This window comes from Anopheles moucheti, chromosome 3 (assembly GCF_943734755.1).
Source record: "Anopheles moucheti chromosome 3, idAnoMoucSN_F20_07, whole genome shotgun sequence".
Lineage (NCBI taxonomy): Eukaryota > Metazoa > Arthropoda > Insecta > Diptera > Culicidae > Anopheles > Anopheles moucheti.
In genome coordinates this window covers 78,673,388-78,694,608 of record NC_069141.1, presented here as the reverse complement: position 1 = coordinate 78,694,608, position 21,221 = coordinate 78,673,388, and the positions used below count along the sequence as shown (strand labels likewise).

The window sequence follows — 21,221 nt, the reverse complement described above, 5'->3', positions numbered from 1 at the left end:
ACCTTCAGTAGCCGTGATCGTCTAGTGGTTAGGACCCTACGTTGTGGCCGTAGTAACCCAGGTTCGAATCCTGGTCACGGCAGTGTTGCCAGCAACCTCACAAGTTGATGAACACACTGTCACGGATGAAGAAGTGGAGGCGGGAATCATTTTTATGCGTCGTAACCTTAACAAACTACCTTATTATTTTGCATAACGTTTCTTGAATTTAGCACCGTTCATGGAAAGACTATGCTCAATAGCGTATCGGCTGTATATCAACTGCGTCTTGTTAAGTCGATTAACGGAAGACTTGATTTTAAATTAATTAAACTTGTTTTTGAACTTGAAACTCAATTTTTGTTACTTATTTTGGCTTGTAAACCATTACAATAACTGCAAGCTCCATGTATTATATTGTTAATCTGATATTTAGCTAATAATAATATACAGAATGAAGCGAAAAATATTGCACTCAAAAATAAGACGCTGATTTCATTTACAATCGATGCCTCCTTCAAGACACTGTTTATGTTTCACTCTGCACTGTTACACTCGAGAGCATCTTAAAGCACTAGACATACTCCCGTAGGCTTGCTTCTATAAAAAGAATGGACTAAAAACTTTCCTAAAAATAGATCCACAACTCATCAAATACACGAAATTGAATGCGATTGCAGGGGTTTGTATCTCGTTCCTATCACTGCGAGTAGAAAAAAAACACAGTAAAACGAAAAGGCAAACAACCGGTGGATAGACTTGGTTGAGGTAAAAATAATGCCGATTTAATGAAATCATTTATAATGCCAGATGTTTTGAGAAATGTGTGCGTGTGTGATTAATTATTTAATCATGAACAAATCCGCCAACGATAAATTATTGAGTTGGCCTGTCCAGTGGTTAATTTAAATGGCGAAAAAAGGTCAGCAGCTCAGAAAAATGTGCGTCTTAAACGTTTACAAAACGTATTCAATAGAAATTAACATCACGAAGGTCACGAAAATCTCATAAATATATGATATTAACACATTAAATTAATGCAACAATAAAATAACTAACAACCAACCCAAATCACATGCGAAAACATTAAATCTCAATGTTTCTTAAAATACGTTGTTCTGGAGAGATTTCATCATTAAATTGATTTATTTTTACAGATGTGAAGCACTTGATTTTTAGATAAAATTTCGCTTTTGACACTTCAATCACAGACATTTTGTCCTAAATGTAAATCTTCAATGTCCGGCTCGTCAATTGGTTCTCTCTACCAGGTTAGATGAGAATACTTTTTAATTTTTGGTTTACAATTATTTATGACGCGAGGCTCTCTCGTATCGCAAATTCTGATCTTTTGAACCTCTCCCATTAACAGCTTGTGAAAATTTCTTTTTTTTTGTAGTTATTAATTGTTCTTTAATGTACACTTGTATATATGTATTTATACTAACTAGTTCAAATATTTTCAAACCAAGAATTGAGAAGTTGATATGTTAATATACACTAACTAATCATCATGTCCAACCACTTACACATTTGAATGACATTCACGTCTGGCACAAACTTTGTTTTTCTAATAACGCTCAGCAGCAACAACAGTCCGATCAGTTTCCTCTCGATATGCTTCCGAAAAAAACACCCACGCCCCTAATGTTTCGTCACCGCCCTTACCATCTGGGGACAGTGATGTCTGCAAAGTTCCGGTTGGTCTTGCGTTGGCGCCATCAGCGCCCCAACTGTATGACGTACGCAACGGAAGCAAGTCCGCCAGGACCACGGGAGGGGACGAGACAAATCATAAAACATTCTTTGCCATTTTGCCCAAAAGCCAATGATCAAAGCGTGCGCGTGTGTACTATGACTCGCGGAGGGGCCCAAAATGTAATTTCTCTTCGCTCGCGCAAGCTCTCGCGATATTGAAAGCTTTTATTGAAGGGGGACGTACCGTGGCAGCACTTTTTTTGGAGCCAATTCGCTTCGACACATAGTGACAGATTCATTAGAGTGGAATAACATTATGATGATGGGTTGATGGTGAAAATGTAGCTGTAGTTGGTCGAATTGGGCATGAGCTTCTCCTCGGTTTATCAAAATTGATGGGCAGCAATAAAAAAAAACAATGGAATAAAATTGACATTTCAGCTATAATTTACAAATTTCATTCATTTCGCGACTCGCCGAACCTGAAGAAACTAAATTACGGGCGATAAAACGATATAATGTCCAATGTTGTATCACCCCGCCGCCCACCGTATGTGTCGGCAAAGTCCAATGTCCGTGATAGCGAGAAAAGATTCTCCCGATTGCACACACCATTAGGAGTGACTTCTCGGTCTCAGTCCCTCGGACTAGCCAAAAGCTCCGTGACATACGGGGAAGAACGTGCATGAAAGCGAAATACATAAAACAAATTACGGTCACTAATCCGGGCGTAATCATGATTAAAACTAGTCACGCTTTCACCCGCACGCTGAAGGGCGCACACGTATAGTGCAGGAATGCCGTAAAGGGTAAAGACAGCCCGTACCGTGCCCTGGCATGTGTGTGCGAATACCATCGAAAGGATGCTATTTAAACCAGCACGCTTCTGTGCGTAGTTCGCAAGTGGCGCTATATCCAGCCATATTTCGGGTCGATTTTGTCGAATTTCGGTGAACAGAGAAATAAAAACAAATTTGCAAGATGAAAGCCTTCCTGAAAGCCCTAGGAGGAATGAAGCAGTTTAGGCGACAAAAAGAAGAGAGAAAAAAAAACGACGGAACCATCTTCCGCTAGGGTGACTGCCGGTGACACAATCTTTGATCTTTGCGCACGGAGCTTTGACGTTGGTAGCGTGGAACATATGCTCTGCTTGGTATGCAACCCAGAAGGCACTTTACTCATAAATTATAGGATTACATTTGCTTTTACTGCAAAATTGTTATCGAAAATAGTATTACCCACCAGACTCGGGGAAATTTTTCACCCCAATTCCACTTTCAGTACAGAGAAAATGTCATTAAAATAAAATAAAATACCAATAAATAGCACACAAACAAGCAAATCTATGCTGTTGTAGCTTTTAGGAAATATCTCAATCAAAACGTATATACGCCTGAAGAATTATCTCGTGTTGTAAAGATAGCATGCTATCAACAGTACGTCCCAATAATCTCGTCCCACAGTGCTCTTTCGTCTATATTTTATTGATCGTCAATTAGGTGTCGAGAGGGTTGATCTATCGACATTCTCTATAAACATTTAAACAGTACACAGCTTGCAATCGGCTTTCGTTTTTAATGGAAAATCGTCAGCCCTTCACCGTTTTAAGTGCTGGTTCTTGCGATCAATAACATCAACATAACGCTTATCATTATCACACATTCTTCCCTACATTTAGGTATGACCCGTATCATATCGATCGTGTTGAGATAAATGCTTATCAATCTGTTTCTTCCGCTGACAGTTATTCATCAATCGCGTACCATAAATATTACATATGATTAGATATAGACATGTAGGTTGTTGTTGTAAAAACGGATCTTTTTGAGGGTGTGACGGTCCTACGGTGGACTGGCCCGTTGATAGTAATCAATCAATAATAGCCATACAAGAAACGATACTCTTGATCGATACCCCTCGATAACCTTGGTAGGATACAGTGTGCCAATACGGGAATAGATATAGAAATAGAACACACCGTACCTATTTACTCCACAAAACAGGAGAATTTTTTTCCCTTGGGATAAAGTTTTTCAAGCTAAAAATGAAGATTTACGGTTTTAGAAGCTTCATAGATCACATTTTTGAGGAATCTCAAAGAAAGTCGTCTGCTGGGTAGACGAAAGATTCTTAAATTCCTTGGTCGTCAAGCGCGGTATGTTTAAACCGGTAATATAAACATGCCAAAAGGCTCACCACAAGTATGTTATACTTTAGTAGAGGCGGTAGTATGCTGAAGTCATGGGAAAAACAAACAATACGAACCCTTTAGCACGCAACACAACACAAAACATAACACAAACATCAGCAGATTCGCTTGCTTCGCAAACAGGACACATTCCAGTGAAGGAAAAGAAAAGATTACACCACAAACTGTTGAGAAGAGTTTATTCTCTCGTGTAGTTGCTGTTTTTGTTTTTTTTTTTTTAATAATTTTAATTATTTAAAAAAAATAGTACATCAGCTTTGATGTAGCAAGGACTATAACACGTTCAATTAACAATTTTCTTTTTTATTTAACAATTAACAATTGATTTAACTAAATTTTACATAAATACATATTAAATATTGTTTTTCTTCACAAATAAAATATATTATTGCTTTTTTAAAAATTGTAAATAGTCAACAATATTAAGGTGTGCTCACTTCAGCACTAAGTAAAAAATCCTTCGTTGATGTTACCGACAGATTCACAGCAAAACTGTCGTTAAAATATACACACCCGGATCTGTGTGAAATTGAATTCTACAATCTTATCCCGGCAGTAAACCAAAGTTGGTCTTTTTTTCTCTCATTCCATGATTTATGCGAATTGGTGGGAAGGAGGAGAACAAAAATCAATCTACTTCTAATGCTTCGAACAGGAAGAGCTTACACCAGGGGTAATATATCCTTTTGATAGGTCGACATGGTATAAATCTGGTGCTCCATCTCCGATGTGAGGTGGCAAAGAGCAAACGCATGTGTCCCGTCTAACTGGCTTCGGTACTCCGTTATCGGATTGGGTAAGGTAATAAGCGGAACCGAAAAATTCCAAACTGATCGATAGATTCAAATCGTAGGTTTTTTTTTCAATCGTACTAAATTTACTCTTATGCAGTAGGAAGAATATTTAGAGTACTGTCAAAACTGATTCATTTTAAAGTGATATAAAAACAAACTATAGAATTGTACCTAATTTATCATTATTATATAATTATTATTATATTATATATAATTTTTTGTTATTATTATATATTATAATTATATTATTATTATACTATCTTTTATTTTGCAAACTAAATCGCTTGGAATAGATATTCAAAGTATTTGCCTGAACCGAACAAATGCCCAAATACGTAACGATATTTGTAATTCAGCTTACTGCAAATAGCGTCTAGAATTTCCCATTGCTCCGAAATTTGAACACGACGACCTCGTTAAAGTAAACATCCATCCACTTGGTGGAAGAACGTGCCCGGTAAGCCTCCATCAATGAAAGGGTATTACCCGGTAAACGCCCACATTGGAACTGATTTGTACGATGGCTTAAAACAAACTCGCTCTCGCTCCTCCCATTCGCAAGACCAAAATTACCTAGCGCCTGGTCTATTAGTAAACAGAAGGCGCCAACATTCGGGACGCCACACTCTACCGACCACTTATAAACTGACACTCGATTTCACCGCCCATCAAAAGGTCGCACAGATGCTGCACGAGGGGGGGGCAAACAAAACCCCCCGGCATTCAACCCCATAATATGCTCGGGTTCCATCATTATCCTGGGGATTCTGCTGGAAATGAACTTTTCCACGTCGAGTCGAGTTTTCCAAACGCGGCAGAATAGTGCGTGTTGAACCCGGCCCGGCCCAAAGAACGTACCGCTGCCGTAAGAAAAGCCTACGACAGTGTCTACGCCCAGCAGTTACCGGCCCGGCTCGAAAAGGTGTACCAGTTTGCCGCACGCACATGGCGGAGGTCTGTGAAAAATAGCATTATTTATTTTTTCTATTTTAAAGAAAAACAACTTTACCTGCCAACCGTCGATCGTTGCGCGTTGCAGGCAATGAATAAATTTAAATATTTGAATATCAATCGCTTTTTTCCGGAGAGCCGGTGAGAATGGGGCAAAGTTTCGAATGGGTCAGCCCCGGTTCTTCGTATGCGGGGAGGTGGAGAGAGTGATGAAGCTTTGTTTGATCAAATGAATCCCCACATCGGAAGTTGTTTGCAAGGGTTCGGAGAAAATTTGCTCGTTGCCCTTCTGTTGTGCTCCTGAAGATTTCATCACCGAACCGCAGCCGCAGCTCGTGGCAACGCACGCAAGGGTGTTGTGTGAGAGAACTTTGCATTAATTACGATCTTCTGGCTAATTGGACAAGAATTGAAATTTACTACGTGTAACCGATCACCGAGCGCGAGGCCGAAACGGAAACGCAAGCGATAGGGTTAGCTCGTACAACTTTGACGGCACAGAAAGCCTTTAATTTATGATAAAGAATATTGCTAAGGATTATCTGCACAGCTACTCCCAGCGGCACATTTTCGGTGGAAAATTTCCATGGAGGCGCCTGGTACTCGGTAAAAAAAATCGATATCAGCGAAGATTAGATATTAAATTGACATTGTTTCTTGCTCATATAATATAAAACGTTACATGTATAGAATAGTCAATATCATTCTAGTTCGTTTTGGGACGAAACTCTGTGTGGTTCATGATTATTTATATCTAACGGAGAATTAAAGAAGGTCGCTTCCGATTCGATTAACTTCGTTTCAATAATTCACACCTTCGAACGAGGAAAAACCTTTAAAAAATCAATTTGCCTTTTGTGAAGATAGCAGCAGACCGAAAGGCAGCTCACCTCATTAATGCCGGATTACTGAATTCGGAGGACAAAATTTGCTTCGAAACAATCTCTGATTTCTCCGCCATTAGGTTGGGGTGGAAAAGATCACAACAAATCCCATTCCTCTCTCTTCGCATACTTTCTTCGTTTGCCAAATGAGATGGAAATTATTTTTCGTAAATTGCACGTTTGCAAGGAATATCATCGTTGAGATGAAATGCTAGACAAAAAAATGAAAATCCTTCAGGCGGTGCTACCGCAACACCCCGCATCCCTTTAACCATTTGGCAGACTTGGCCTGAAGAAAAAAAAAGATGAACCTGTATATAGACAAAAATCAGCTAACGAGAGGAGAGTATCAGTTTTGAGGTGAAGCATAGCTAGAAGCATTGACAGCCGTCCCTTTGGCTAGACAGTTTTAGCACCTGTGCTGTTTTTCTTTTCCATCTTTTCCATTTTCATACTTGATTTGTTTCTCTGACGGGGAGGGGTTGTTATTTTTATGAGCGGCAATGTGGTTCACAAACTTTCCACCATCTCGAGGATCCATTCTTCGAAAACGGTTCTGGGTGAGGCGGGACAAAAAAAAACCTTGGCATATATTTCTTAGAAATTGCCTCACACACACTCTCTCTCGTTCTGAACGGTGAAACACATTACACGTACGCTTTCCCATTGTGCGATGTACTGATTTTGTCTTCCACTGTTTAGGCTTGACTTTCTGGTGACGGTTCTGTTATTTTTTGGCGTTGTTTTATGCATTCTTTTCATTTTCAACGGGTCGGTCGGCTAGCTCTAACCGGGTGATCTGATCTCTGTAGGCGGGTCCCCAGTCGGCGCGATTACGACGGCACAATCGTCATAAAAACTGGCGAGCATCATCGTTCGCTTTTATGGATTTTAGCGACGTGAACGCAAATGTTTGATCGAGGTTTGCGTGGCCGCCCGTCGAAAATGCTTTCATTTTCTACCAGATACAAATCTATCACCATAAATCTGGCCCGGTGAAAATAAAATCGGTGGGTGGCCACGGAGCAAGGTTCCGTGAAGATGGTATTAGAGACATACGCAAATATAATCTTTCCCAACCAATAATAAAACCCGCTTGGCGTTTCATAAGCGCAAAGAATATCCCAAAAAGTGGTTAATTTTTAATCATCATCATCGAGTTGTTCAATCCACCATTAAACCTGCCGAGAGGGACAAAATCACTTAAACCGGTACAGGGCGTGCTGTGTTCCACGTGCTGCTGTGCACGAAGACCGGAGCCGAGGCTTGGGCGCGTGTGCAAAACCTCCAAAAACCGCCATCTCAAAACCGGGGCCTGCTGCCGGGCAATAAAACGATCCTGCTAGACTTTATGTCTGCACTGTCAAGGACCTTCGGCCAACAAACTCAAGGACGGGCAGGTTCTCCCATCTGCCGGAGCTGCTAGGCGAGAAGGCGCTTTAAGGCACCCCACACGGTGCCGCCGCACCGAGAGAGCGCCTCCGGTTTTCGAATTATCTTGGCTTCTGTTTCTTTGCCTTTATGGTAATGAAATCCCCGGTTGGAGAATTCCGCACTCGTACTGGTAGGTGGGCCGACCGAAACCAAACGACCATGCATCGAATAAAAGACTTCATTCGGTGCCAGAAACGTGTCACCAACCGGGGCCGACAGCTAAACAACCTAGCAACCGATCGGTTAGAAACCGTAATCTTCAACCTAATGCCCACTAAACCACGCCAGCGAAGGAGAGTGTATAAAATGCGGAAGGGCATAAACGAAGGGAAAAATGAAAGCTAAATGGCACGATGCGAGTGTAGATGGACGCTTGCTCTGCGTCGTGTGCGTTGGTTTTGGATTTGTTCCACTAACTTTTGACATCGACAAGGACGAGTCGAATTTTTGCAGCTCAAATTGTTTGGAGAGTTATGCCGGCCGAACTAAACCGGCCGAAGAAAAGAATGCTACGCTGCTAGATATTTCCCCGCCGGGAAAACTATTCGGAGAGAAACACATTGCCCGTTTCGGAGAAAAACCGGAGCATCCTTACAACCGTTCTGCCATTTTTAGGGTTCAAAGCGAAACGGAGATTGGAGAACATCCAACCAGCGCGCTGGAGTGTGTGTGTGTCACAGGTCACAAACCAATGTCAAAAAGAATGCGCGTAAACGACAACGTTACGATGCCAGAAAACTGAAAAGCTCTCGATATAGAATGTTTAACCTCTCTTAAGGGCTCTTATCGTTCGCTGGGTTTTTTTTTTATTTTCGAAGTCGGCACACGCTTCAAAGAAATAACGAAACAAAGTCGAAATGTGTTTGTGGAAGTTTGGTAATAAAAAGCCCCCTCACCCCCAAGCCCGAAAAGGTTTAACAGGAAAAGTTTCCTTTATGGTCAAGAATTTTGCGAAATTCTTCATCTATCGACAGATAGGGTAAACACACACTCGACCAGCAATAGCAATAAACTGAAACAAAGGACAACACATATGAAGTGTGAATTACACACAACATATTTTGTTAGAAAACTCTTATTGTTGCAAAGTTTCGGATATTCTCAGTAGATCTTTAACAGCCTCGTTTATAATCAGAGACGTTCAAAATTTATTACTGGTCTTTACTTCGTTTGCAACAGGAATAGGACGCGATCCTCAAAATGCAGTCCTTTTTATTGCATTGCTGGTGGCGCCCTCTCCCGTCATTTGTTCCAAGCTCCGATCCTCCAGATGGGCAGGTTGTGTCAACAAATTTGACACTTATCTTCCATAATGTGTCTCACTTGTTGCAATGTTACTTAAAAATTGATTTTAATATATCCCTAAATATTGATAAATTAGCAAAATGTTGTATAGCTGGAATGATACTTATAAAAAATTAATTTGAAAGTGAGATACTAAAAACATATTCGAAAATACAATCGATAATCCAGTTTCAAAATCTGGAGAAGAATGCTAATCATTATACCCTAAAATAAGTCCATTGAGCTAATTAATCACCATGAGAATGCGCATACGGTTTAGTAATCGATGTCCAGGAGATCTCTCAAATTTAAGAACAGAATAGCTTGTAATTTAGATTAAATCTCCCTAATTCTTGACAAGAAAAATGTTAGAAATAGGATTCCGGTTCCGGAGCTTCACAATGTCCCTGAATTGGAATTCCCAATAACTGGAATTCGTACTTTAATCCGCATATCCAAGGATTTTAAAGATTCAATCTTCCAAGAGTCCTAGTATTATAGTGTATATTTTGGGAAATTTTTAAACAAAACTCTAACAGATTATTAAATGTCAATAAGAGCATTAATTGTCTGTGGACTGCTACAACTCCACTGAGAATTTTTCACAGTCGTACAAAATATAGATCCACTGGCTTCGTCTCTTTGATTTTTATAGTGCATATCTTCATTTAAAGTTCCTTCATTAGCCTCCTCGTGAACTATTTTGATTTAAAAATACACCTCAAACTTTGCACTAACATCTCTGGACAAGTTGACAATGATAAAATCAGCAAAATAGTACACAATAAAAACAATAAACACTGTGTAAAAATTGTAACATCATACTGATCATCAGCCAACCGTATGACGAGAAGGTTTTCTTCAAAAACATTGTAACGCTACAATATCTTCAGACAATACTGACAGCCCAATTATGAGATGTAGTTTATGATCCCTGGTAGGTGTCGGGAGCGAAGCTCCATGGCGTTCCCTGCGCCTAGACATTGCTATCCGGGTGAACTGCCACCGTACGCAGCAACGCTTTTCTACCGTTGCAAAACTGCAATCTCTGCAGGATGTGCTGTGCGGACAGAAACAACACAGCCCGGATGGGGTATAAATAACAGCGAGTCACTGCGATGTCTCGCTGGGGCATGGCAGAGTAACGATTCTTTGTGCCCGTCTACAGCGAGTGTTTGTCACACGTTCGTGGATATCATCCCGTCAGACCTGCTGAACTCCGAACGAACAATCAAGCCAGTGATGATGGTACAGGATGATGAATCGTGTGCAGCATGAGGCAGGTTTTGTATTTCAACTGATGTTTGTAGTGTGCATAGATTTTATTTGTGTACGTGCACTAACATCATTCTCACAGATGGCAACAATAATTACAATAGGCATACAGTTGTTGCCTGTTTGCCCTCTGCTTCCATAGCATCCCGCATCATCTTCTGTCATTGCAGCTCCAATTCAACCTGTTTGGCTAGCAACAAAACAAAAAAGATATCCAAAACAACACTCAACTTGCAGAAAAATGAATAAAAATACACTAATCCAATCATGTTCGGTTCTTCCATAAATCAGTTTTACCCTGATCCCCATCCTGAGCGAGACGCGCATAAAAACCGATCATGTTTTGGCTTCGATTGCACGTTCTGATTGGCCAGAATTAAATTACCCTGCATTGCCATACCCTCGCTGAACGACGGTGAGCCGGAATACAATTGGAAACAGCACCGGCGAAAAAAGTTGTCCTCCACATTTGTGCGGGCAAATGGTTGTGCCTGCTAAAATGCTTGGCCTCGGGCTCTTCCGTTGCATATTGAAACTGACCGGTGGTGCACAGTAGCCATAGACAACTGCAATTGCAGAGCGAATCCACACAATGGCAGCAGGGATGAAAATAAACTGCTCATTAATATTCAATCAATTTGATGCATCCCTTAGTCCATTAATTCATTGGGGCTAATTATGCTGCCGATAACACCCGAGACAGAGTGCTACTTTTAGCGGGTCTAATGAAAAATAGTGTAACGAGCGAAAAGGTGATAAATGATGAATTTAAACGATCTATGCAACAACCACAAAATTATCGCGGACAAATAATGCAACAATAATTAACTGGACAGGAAAAGCTTTGCGATAAATTAGCAAACAATTAAAAGGGTGGTGACTTCTTCCACACGACAAAATGGGTACCAACCAACCGAATATAACAACCGGAACATTTTCCACAACGTAGTTCGTGATCATTCGCTCCTCCGTAGGTAGAAGAACAAAAAGATAATCGAAAAAGTTGTAAAAAAATTATCAAAACCGTGAAAAAACGCTCTATGGCATGTGTAAAAGCTTTGGACACGCATCTTATATATATTGAGTCGAGATTTGAACCATGGTCGTGTGTGATAAAGTGCTGTGCATTACCTGATTTTGCTATTTGCCTCACCAGATCACTTCAGCTGAAACTCGCTCTACCCTGCAGGAGTCTCCTGATCAAGTTGTAAAGTTGAAGTCATTCTTAGATTCTTGTTAATATGTTATAATGCAGAGCTTTCTTAAATATCAGACAGACAACTTGGCTTAAAATCGTTTGCACCTAGAAAAACCTCAAAAAAATAGTTGAATGATTCCACTTCTACTTTAACACCTTACAATTCAATTAAAAAATAAATTAAAATTGGCTCCAATTGTACGAATTTCAGTAAAAAATTTGGAAAATTTAACTTACTCAATCACTGTTTTATTATTCTTTTTTTTCGGTACAACAACCTCAAGAGGTCTAGAGGCCTGACATATAAGGCATTCTATGACTTTTATTTATTTTTTATTTATGTAAGGGGGATTTGTCCAGATGTGATTTTGGACCGGTACTGTGGAGTGGAGACCGGTGCCGCTACCGAATGCATCAAAGGACCGCCCCAATCACTGTTTACACATGTACCATTATTAAAAATTCTACAATCCCTCAGCCACACTATTACCATAACATAATGCGATTTTTGCGATGCATAGACTTAATAGAACACATGTTTTTCCTTTGATATTTTGTTTGTTTGTTCTCACCATAGAAACTAAATAAAATAAATTAAAACAACAAACAAATAGAACCCAAGCCGCCCCAAAATATTGCACCACATAACAAATTCGTTCGATTTCTTGTACATATGAATATTTATGATTGAGATCTGTTTGTTCTGTGCGCCGTTTTTGCTTTCCCAAACATTTAACTGACGTTGGAAGGACAAAATAAAGCAAAACAGATCTTCAAACCGGTGCCAGACAAACGGCGATTTTTTCTTAACAAAAACATGACAAAAAAATCAAAACCAGCACAGCAACTCAAACAAATATCCGGATGTTGTAGAAGCAGGGAGAAGTAGAATAAGAAAAAAGGTGTTTTTCTTTGGCTGTCACTTACACCCATATTATGCTAGACAAGAGCAGCGATGGCGCTACATTTACATGCCATACCCTGGTGATGTGTCCCAGTAACGAACACCGGTGCGTAAGCGTTGTAAAAGCTCACGTTGGTTTTGCTATTTTTTGACGGGCCCATGTGTGCCCGCCGTTTGTCAGTTGGGAGTGTTGTAACATTGTGACTGGTGGAAAATATAGCAAGGAAGCCACACAAGGAAACAACTTACCCTCAAAAAAATAAAAGCTCAATAGAAACCTGCAGCGACCCAGGTGTACGCGGTGGTACACATTCTTTCCATACCATACCGGTAATAGGGAAGAGGAAATTGATTTTCCATTCAGATATGACAGAAACACATTGTAGTAATCAACTTTTCCGCTGTGAGCGCACAAGTGTTTCTGTACCGGCACCGGACAGATTCCGGCCGAATAATGAACGTATTGATTCGAATATTCCCAGTCACTGGTCACAGCATTCCCAGTTTTCTCATTAACATCCAATCAAATGACGGTATTCCGTTGCTGTCATCGAACGATTTTGGATGGCCGTAAAGAAAGGACTAAAACGGCGATACGAGGGATATTGGGTTGATTTATACCCAGTCCTCAATTCCTTTTTTTTCTCGTTGGGGGTGGAGGACGAGGCTCCGATTTATCGTGCCCATCTTCATCGTGTGCGGTTCACTCAAAATGGACCAATTTTCCATTTTACCAATCGACACTAATTCACCCCAAGGTTGACCCCTATAGCGTTTGGGCCAGTGGTCGTCCACCTCCTGGCAGGCAACAAAGGTGCACACGGCTAAGGACGATTGTCGGGGTTTTATGTGTGCATGGCATGTTGAATTTACGACAAAACACGTCACCCCGTTCCATCATTCCCTTTCAATCGTACGTCTTCCGTACGCTCACTGACAAAATTTAGGACATTTCGATGAATCAATCGATGCCACTCTGAAGTGCTTTTCGTCCGAGGGGCTAAAATACATCCGAAGCAGCGTTTCGTGTTTCGTATGAATAATTTATGATTTATTGACCAACGGATAGATCGAGCACTGGTATGCCCCGTCCGGGGTCTGCCACGGTCATGTGGAGATGTGTCTCGTCCGCAGGACCACGATTACCAATACCCATCTGCATTGATAGTAGGACGTTTGGTTAGGACGATCGCTTTAGGTCTAGTTTCGGGGGAAATGCGATTCGCTCCTCTACCGAATCCGGTTCTGGGTCAACAACGGAACCGAGCCGGTAAGGACGAGAGCGCTGCGATGAACTTAAATGCACAGATACATCTGCAAAATTCGGATCTTCGTTCTGCATCGGAATGAGCTTTTTTTCGCTCGAAATCTTCCCAAGTTTCCTCGTATTTATTTCGCTTATCGTAAAGTGTCTAGTTTTCAATCGTTTTTTGCTTCTATTCTGGTACAATGGAAGGCTTTTTTTTGTTCTTCTTCCAATACATGCAATGCAAACACTGTAAGCCATTTTCGTTCGATTTTAAAAAGCATACCACGAAAAACAAACATCCAGCGGTTGGTAACGTTCCAAAGAAATGAAATTGGTGCTGTTTTTTTGGACAACTTTTTTAATGGTTTTATGCCTCAAACCTTTTTTTTGCTTGTTGGCCGCCGAGAGCCCTGCTCCTCGAACTGCAATTCCAAAAAAGCCCGAAACAAGAAATAATGCTGCAACTAACAACTGTCACAACTACGCGTAACTAAAACCATAATTCGCGAGACGAGACGGAAAACAAAACCGCGCGCACCAAACCCAGCAGACCTTTCGACGGTGGCGCCGTCCAAAGGATGGCCGCGGAAAAATGTGAAAAGAAAAACCGTTCGACAGGTGCACCAACCCGTAAACAATATTCCAAGGCCAGCAGACGGTCGACGCCATTTAGACAGCACGGATTCAAACCGCCGACCGAATCGACTAACTTTCGGTTCCTTCGTAGGGAAAGGTTATGATATTTATGCGACAAGACCGGGCACCTGTCAGCGTTTATTGGTGCCATTTTGGGTAGGGCACAACAAGAGCTCGAAATCAAATCGAATGAAACGTATTGTTGTAGCTGTTGTTGCTGCCGAAAGTCTGATTAGTGGACGTTGCTTCTAGCCATGCACGTCCCGTTTTATTCTGCCTCTACTATAGCACACCATCATTCATGCTGAAGAAGATTTAGCAGCGTTAAATTAAAGTAAGCAAACAAATATGCTAACCATTTTTGTTGATTTATTGATAAACGGATCATGCGGTTCAAGAGGGCCGACCCGAACGATGGACGATGTTTGATTTATTTACTTTCCACCGGCACCACCGGCACAGCCGTGGCGTTCGGGCATCGTTGTGATTGAAGGTTGACGCATGTGGAAACATGTGCTCGGATATGGTTGTATAATGTTCGTTGATAAACACCGGGGCTTGCTGTTGCCAGTGCATGAACCTGTGGCATCGGCGGCATCGACAGCTCTCCCGGCGGAAACAAACCAAATCGGCACGACACACGCATGAAGATAACACGATTGTATGTTTTTCTTTCGACCTGTTCCGGCACACGGCGGCGCGGCGCTTTCGGTGTGGTTGTCGTTGTTTGGCGTAACGATTTTGGCAGTGTGCTGATAAGAAGCATTCATGTGCAAACTTTCCGATGTGATTTTATTTGTTGTGTACTGTCGAGAATCCAATCTTCAGCCACACAATGCGCTGGGATGGAGTTTTATTTATTCAACCACGGTGCTGGTAAGAGCATAGACATGCTTAACCTGCTGCTGGGCTGCTGTGACATAATCGATTTTTATTTCGAAAACACTAAAAAAACACATTATCAACTCTGATTAAGGAACGTAAAGAGCGTGTTGGAGTCCATATCATTGTCCTGCATCGAGCCATAAAGATGCCACTTAAGATTTAAGAATATTAAAAACAATCTTAATTAATATTTGTAATTGTTTTCTATGGCAAAGTGAACAATTCTGGTAAATTAAAATTCAAAAAATAAAAAGCTGAATAAAATCAAAATAAACCGATTTATGGAAAATTAAAAATAACAAATAAAAAAAATAACATTTTCGAAGTCTTCCATCGCTGTTTTAGGAATATTAGTACGAGTTTATACCGTAATTTAGTTGTTACATCAAAATTTTGTTTGGCAGTAGGTTCTTCTTCGCATAGTTTATATGAAAGTATCAATAATAATGCAACGTTAGATAGATTGATCAATAATATTTTAGTTATATTGGTCATGGAGAAATCGTTGAAACCATTATCGATCCAAAATGAGAAATAGCATTTGCTTTATATATGTCACAAGTAGAATCACTGCTTTCTGCAGTTCCCGAAGGTTTCCGATTGGTGGAGTCTTATCTTCTGCTGCAGAAACTTTACTCTTGGCATCAGGAACTCATCAGGAGTTCTTCAGAAGTGTAGTCTTCCACGTACTTCGTTAGAAGCTCTGTTCATTCATGATAAGTTTAGTTCTCTGATTACATTGACCTGAGCAACTTCTGAACATTCTACAGCAGGCCAAAGCCATGTGTGTAGCAAACGAAAACGTGTTCCAGTAACCTAAATCCTTTTCATTCGAGATATTGTTTGTTGAAATGTGTATTATTATGGCGTTTTGCTCGGCATGCGAAAAAATCCTTAAAAACGATTGAATATGTTTCCAAAGAACAATATTACATTCCTGAATTCCTGATTTCGTAAGATGAAATCTAACTCGAAATCCTTCGTAATTTTCAACAAAACAAAATTGCAAGATCACACCCAACCATTTCTAATGAATTAAAAAAAATCATCTCAAGGAAGTTTGCACATTCAACAGACAAGTTCATATTCAATTGACATTACAAAACGATTCAAATGTCTAAACTCTCGGAATTCATAAAGCGTATTGTATTGTGAAGGATCATGTCTAGTGCTTCACGGACAAGGTTTTGATAGCAGCAATTGGTGATGAAATCACGAACATTTAGAATTAAAAAAGGATTTGTTTGATGTTTTTGATCTAATATAATATAATATAATTTTTTATTTTGTCTTCTTCGCCGGATCACAAATAAATCATAATATCTGTATCCTAAAATCTAACTTTCACTTCTAGGGATTACCAGGAAGTCTAAATCAATCAGCCGACATCTGGACTCATACTGAGGTAGAGAGGAGGACAGCGCACCTATAGTTTTACCTACAGCAAACCTGGTGAACGATCTCTGCAACCGTTCAATACGATCAGTATGAATCTTCGCTAAGGGTGCTGATAAACCGGAGATCATGAATCGAATCTCATCTGGACTGGTTCATGGTACTGATTTTCTTGATTCGCCCTCTATAGTTCTCCAAATATAATCGGGGGAAGGACCTCTGAGTTGTGTACTTCACCATTGTTTACTTACATTTTCAAAGGGAGCATTTTGTTGTTGTTTTTATTTCTCTTTATCGATGTTGATCGCTGCACAAAATAATTAAATTTTTCTAATTAACAGAGCTAGACGGAACCAATTCAATTTAACATGTTTGCAAACTACATAAACAAAAAGCCATTTAAACTTTACGTTCAAATAGTTTAAAAACCATATCTTCAACTTCCAAAACAACCTTAACACAAAATTCAACTAAAAGAATAAAAAAAAAACCATCGCGCAAACTCAACAAGAAAAGCAAGAACTTTTCCGTTCTTTCGAAAGCACTCCCTACTTTCGCAATTGAAGTAACAATAAAAAATTCTATTACAATACCAAATGTGTCCCTCAAGTACAAATTATGTTCAAATACCCTCCCGGTAATCATTTTCCGGCAGTGGAAAATGAATTTGAACAACAACAAAAAATCTTCCATCTCGTCGAACAACGGGCAAATGTAAACTGGCAAAGAAAAGCTACCTAACAATAGCAAACTGTCACTCAAATTGTGCGAAAGTGTATGTGCAAAGGAAAGGAATAAAAAAAAAACAAACCCACCACCCCACACTCATCGAACATCGGGTGCGTGGGGCTGAAATTTGGTTCCAAAAAGCAGAAACCCAACAAAACAAAACATTGTTTCGCTTTTCGTCCTACACCTTTTCACGCACGGGGATAAGAAGAAGGTGCGTAACATGGGTCGATGGTACACGCAAAAACGGTACGATGGAATGCTAATTTCCATGACGTAAACACGAGGATCGGTGTATGGATGGGGGGGGGGCATAACTTTCGGTCTCTTCTTTCCGCTGAGATGGAGGCTGAAAAGTTTTAACAAACCCAACCAGCATAAAGCCAGGAAAACGGAACATGTTTATGGAAAATCGACAGATGAGAACCGCATCCAAACGACCACCAACCACCCACCCACCCCCAGGCAACAAACATACTACGAACGTGTGTCGTGTGCGGTTTTTGTGCTGTAATTAACGAAAATGCGATCTATTTTTAAATTAAAAAAAACCCGCGTGTTTGCTCTCGGTGCTGCAAACGGGCGTTCAATGTTTTTATATACAATTTGTTCGGTGTGTTTACTACTTGTGCAACCGAAACCGTAGTACATTAAGTGTGCGGAAGATAACACTCGAGACAAAACACAGCTTATAAAGTATTAACATTATCCACATTAAGCATACATTCAGCGAAACAACAACAAAAATACAATGTTGCAAGTCTCGCGTTTAAACTTACTGCCGAATACCTTCCACTACTACCCAGTAACCGGTACAGGACAGTTCGTTTCAACGCATTAAAATTTAAAAATAAACCCCACAGCAAATTTTAATTCAACAGGAGCAAACACGGAACAGGAAAAGAAACCTCCCCCCACCCTTTCGTCGCTCACCCAGACAATCGGCGTAAGACGTGCATAACGTGAACCCTGCAAACGACGACAACAGGTGCCTTTTACTTCGGCCACGGCCAGAAACCACTTCCATTCAAACGACACGACAAACATGAAACGATACGACAGCCCGGGTTGAATGAAATGGAAAATGGATCAAATGTCCTCTTCTTCGCCTTTTTTTAGCCTTGGCGCTCGGGTAAAGCACAACAGCGGTGTCGGTTTTCCACCAAACGATTTCATTCGCTTCGCCGTACTGTTTGTTGTTTCGTTGACTGTCGTTTTGTAAAATGAACCGCTTGACATCTCCACTTTCCTTTCAAGCCCGTGTGCGGGACATGCCCTGTGGATGATTTTCTACCGCGACACACTTCACACACTGCCCCTGCCCCTTGTTTTCATGTTATGATCTCTAAGAACAGTGTTTATAAAAATTGCATTCTCAAATGCAACTACAACCCTTGGCAGCCTTGGCTAGACGACGCATGATGTGGGGGGGTATTTCTTCACCGCCATTGTGTTCTACCCAAGCGATATGACGTCATAACCATGCGCTGATTATCTGGCAGCCACTCCTTAGCCGAATGCTACCGAGTCTAGGGCGAGTGGGCTCAGCTGACTCATTTTGATAAATATATGGGATTTAGATCGGCGTTGTGGAATGCTAACAGAAGCCAGACGTTTCATAATAGGTTGGAAGATTAACTACTTCTGCTTTACCGTTCTTGTTCTTGAATTTCGTAACAGTTTTTGATATAAATTAACATCTAGAATGGTACAGACATTGAAATGAGAATTATTTTTTATGAGAATTTACACTTTCTTCATGATTAAATGGTTAGACTTAGTAAGATAAAGGATATTATATTGAAATAATATTGCAATTATAATGGGAAGCCATAGTTTTATTTCCAAGTTGGATTCCTCACCCTTTACGAAGAAATATTCTTTTATTATTTACTTAACTTTCCGGTCTTTACATCCGGAATATTCTGCTCTCTGAAGTATTGGTTCTGAATTACACGTAGTCGAGTGTCGTTGTCTAAGAATCTTACATTCCGACCTTTCATGAAGACGCATCAATGCCATCACAGGTCGGTATTTGTTAGTAGGACTACATGTCACCTTCATTGAGCTTTGATTTATGCATCAGCTACATAAATTTTTAATTTTTTCTCATAGCTTTTGAGTATAAATATCTCTCCTTGGCGTATCGATCTACTAGGTCATGTTTACCATTTCTGATTGCTAAGACTTAATTTACCAGTATTTGGAAAGTTAGTCCTTGCTACAGGGGGATTGGTCCGGTCCGGTCGTGTTAAGACCGGCGCCGATGCTATCACCACCCCACAGGATCGCCTTTTTTAAGTTTAAGCATATTTTGGAGGCTAATTTACGTTTTTGTAATGCTTTATAAAAGCAAAGATTTAGGGATTTTTGCCTCTACTTCAAGATGCAAGATAGAAGATGCCAAGAAGCAAGATAAAAAATCAACTCCTTGAAGAATTGGGACTTAATATTAGTCTACCTTTTCCTTATATCTAGTGTTTGGTGAATCTGTTTCAGATTCATGAATATGAATGAATCCTTCTGAATCTTTATTTCATAGATTCATCGATCCTTAAAGATTCGTGAATCATCCAAGATTGTTGACCTTCAAAGAGCTTCTCCGTATCTCTCCTCTGGATTTCAGTTGTCAAAAATGGTACAGGCCAAGGGACTTAAGAACCTTTTGAGAATCGACTCCTGAGATTTGAATGACTTCTCGCTAAAGATGCATATAAATAATTCTTCTCAAAAGACTCGTTAAGCACAACACTGATAACTTACCTTCCGCAACGATTGGTTCCTAGCTAAGCTGTTGAACAAGGCGGCCATTCCTCTGTGCCCGACTGGCCGCATTGCGTCGGCCCTGGCAAACAGCATGTGACAGGTGAGCCGATAGGCTCCGTTGGATGCAACCTTAGGTGCTGCCATTTCTCGTTTCAATACCGTGTGCCGTTTTTATTTTCACTCTAATTTTCACACTATGCCCAAAAACCCGAAACGTTTGAACGGACGATTTTTTTTATCGCAAAAATCACAAAATCAACGAATCAAAATTAAAATAAAAAACAATCACACGCACGTCGCACGCACACACGTAGGTTCGGGCAAACAAAACACGTTAAAAACAAAAACACTCACAAACACTTGTTAAATGCACTTTAAAGTATGCTCAAACCCAACACAACACGACACACACATACACACGCACCACGTACACTGGAGTGGAGCTTTAAAAAAAAGAAGAACGAGATAAAAACAACGAAAACAAGAGTTTGAAATGCACGCTTTGATAGATAAACAACAATAACACTGGGCCTATATGTGGTGCACTCATCACAGTAGCATCGGATTTGTTTTTGTTAGCTTTTTTCACTCTTTTGACGCATTACGTACGCACCAGTGGGGTAACTAATTAGCACAATAGTATTAACAATATTGACACACAGAATCGGGGACACTGTATTAGTGCACCTGGTTGTATAAAATAACACTTCAAACAAACAAAACAACTCACAAAAAAACAATAGTGTTGCACAAATTTCTCTCTCTCTCTTGCTCTCTAGCACTTTTTCTCTCACTTTTGGCCTGCCTTTTCAATTCGCGTTAGGTTACGCATTTTTTCCATCTTCTTCTTCTCTTGAGCCTCTCGCTAACGCACCATTTGGAGCTCCAGGCGAAGGTGGTTCTGCTTCAAACAAAAAAAAAACGCACACACGTACACAGAGCCGGAAATCA

General features: G+C 40.3%; 1 protein-coding gene and 1 non-coding gene across 3 annotated transcripts in view; one reads left to right on the top strand and one right to left on the bottom strand.

The window, feature by feature from the left end:
• LOC128304718 (calcium uniporter protein, mitochondrial) overlaps window positions 1-20,672 on the bottom strand; it is a 112,371-nt gene extending 91,699 nt beyond the window's left edge. For both annotated transcript variants that reach the window (XR_008287423.1, XM_053041931.1), the window contains exon 1: window positions 20,268-20,672. Coding sequence is in view for 1 of the 2 variants with exons in the window: in XM_053041931.1 (XP_052897891.1) it covers window positions 20,268-20,414 (147 nt within the window). In the remaining variant the exon portion in view is untranslated. The remainder of the gene's footprint in view (window positions 1-20,267) is intronic.
• Window positions 11-82, top strand: Trnah-gug (transfer RNA histidin (anticodon GUG)). Its single transcript has one exon. It is a non-coding gene; the product is annotated as a tRNA-His (tRNA).
• Window positions 20,673-21,221: the final 549 nt, after the last annotated feature.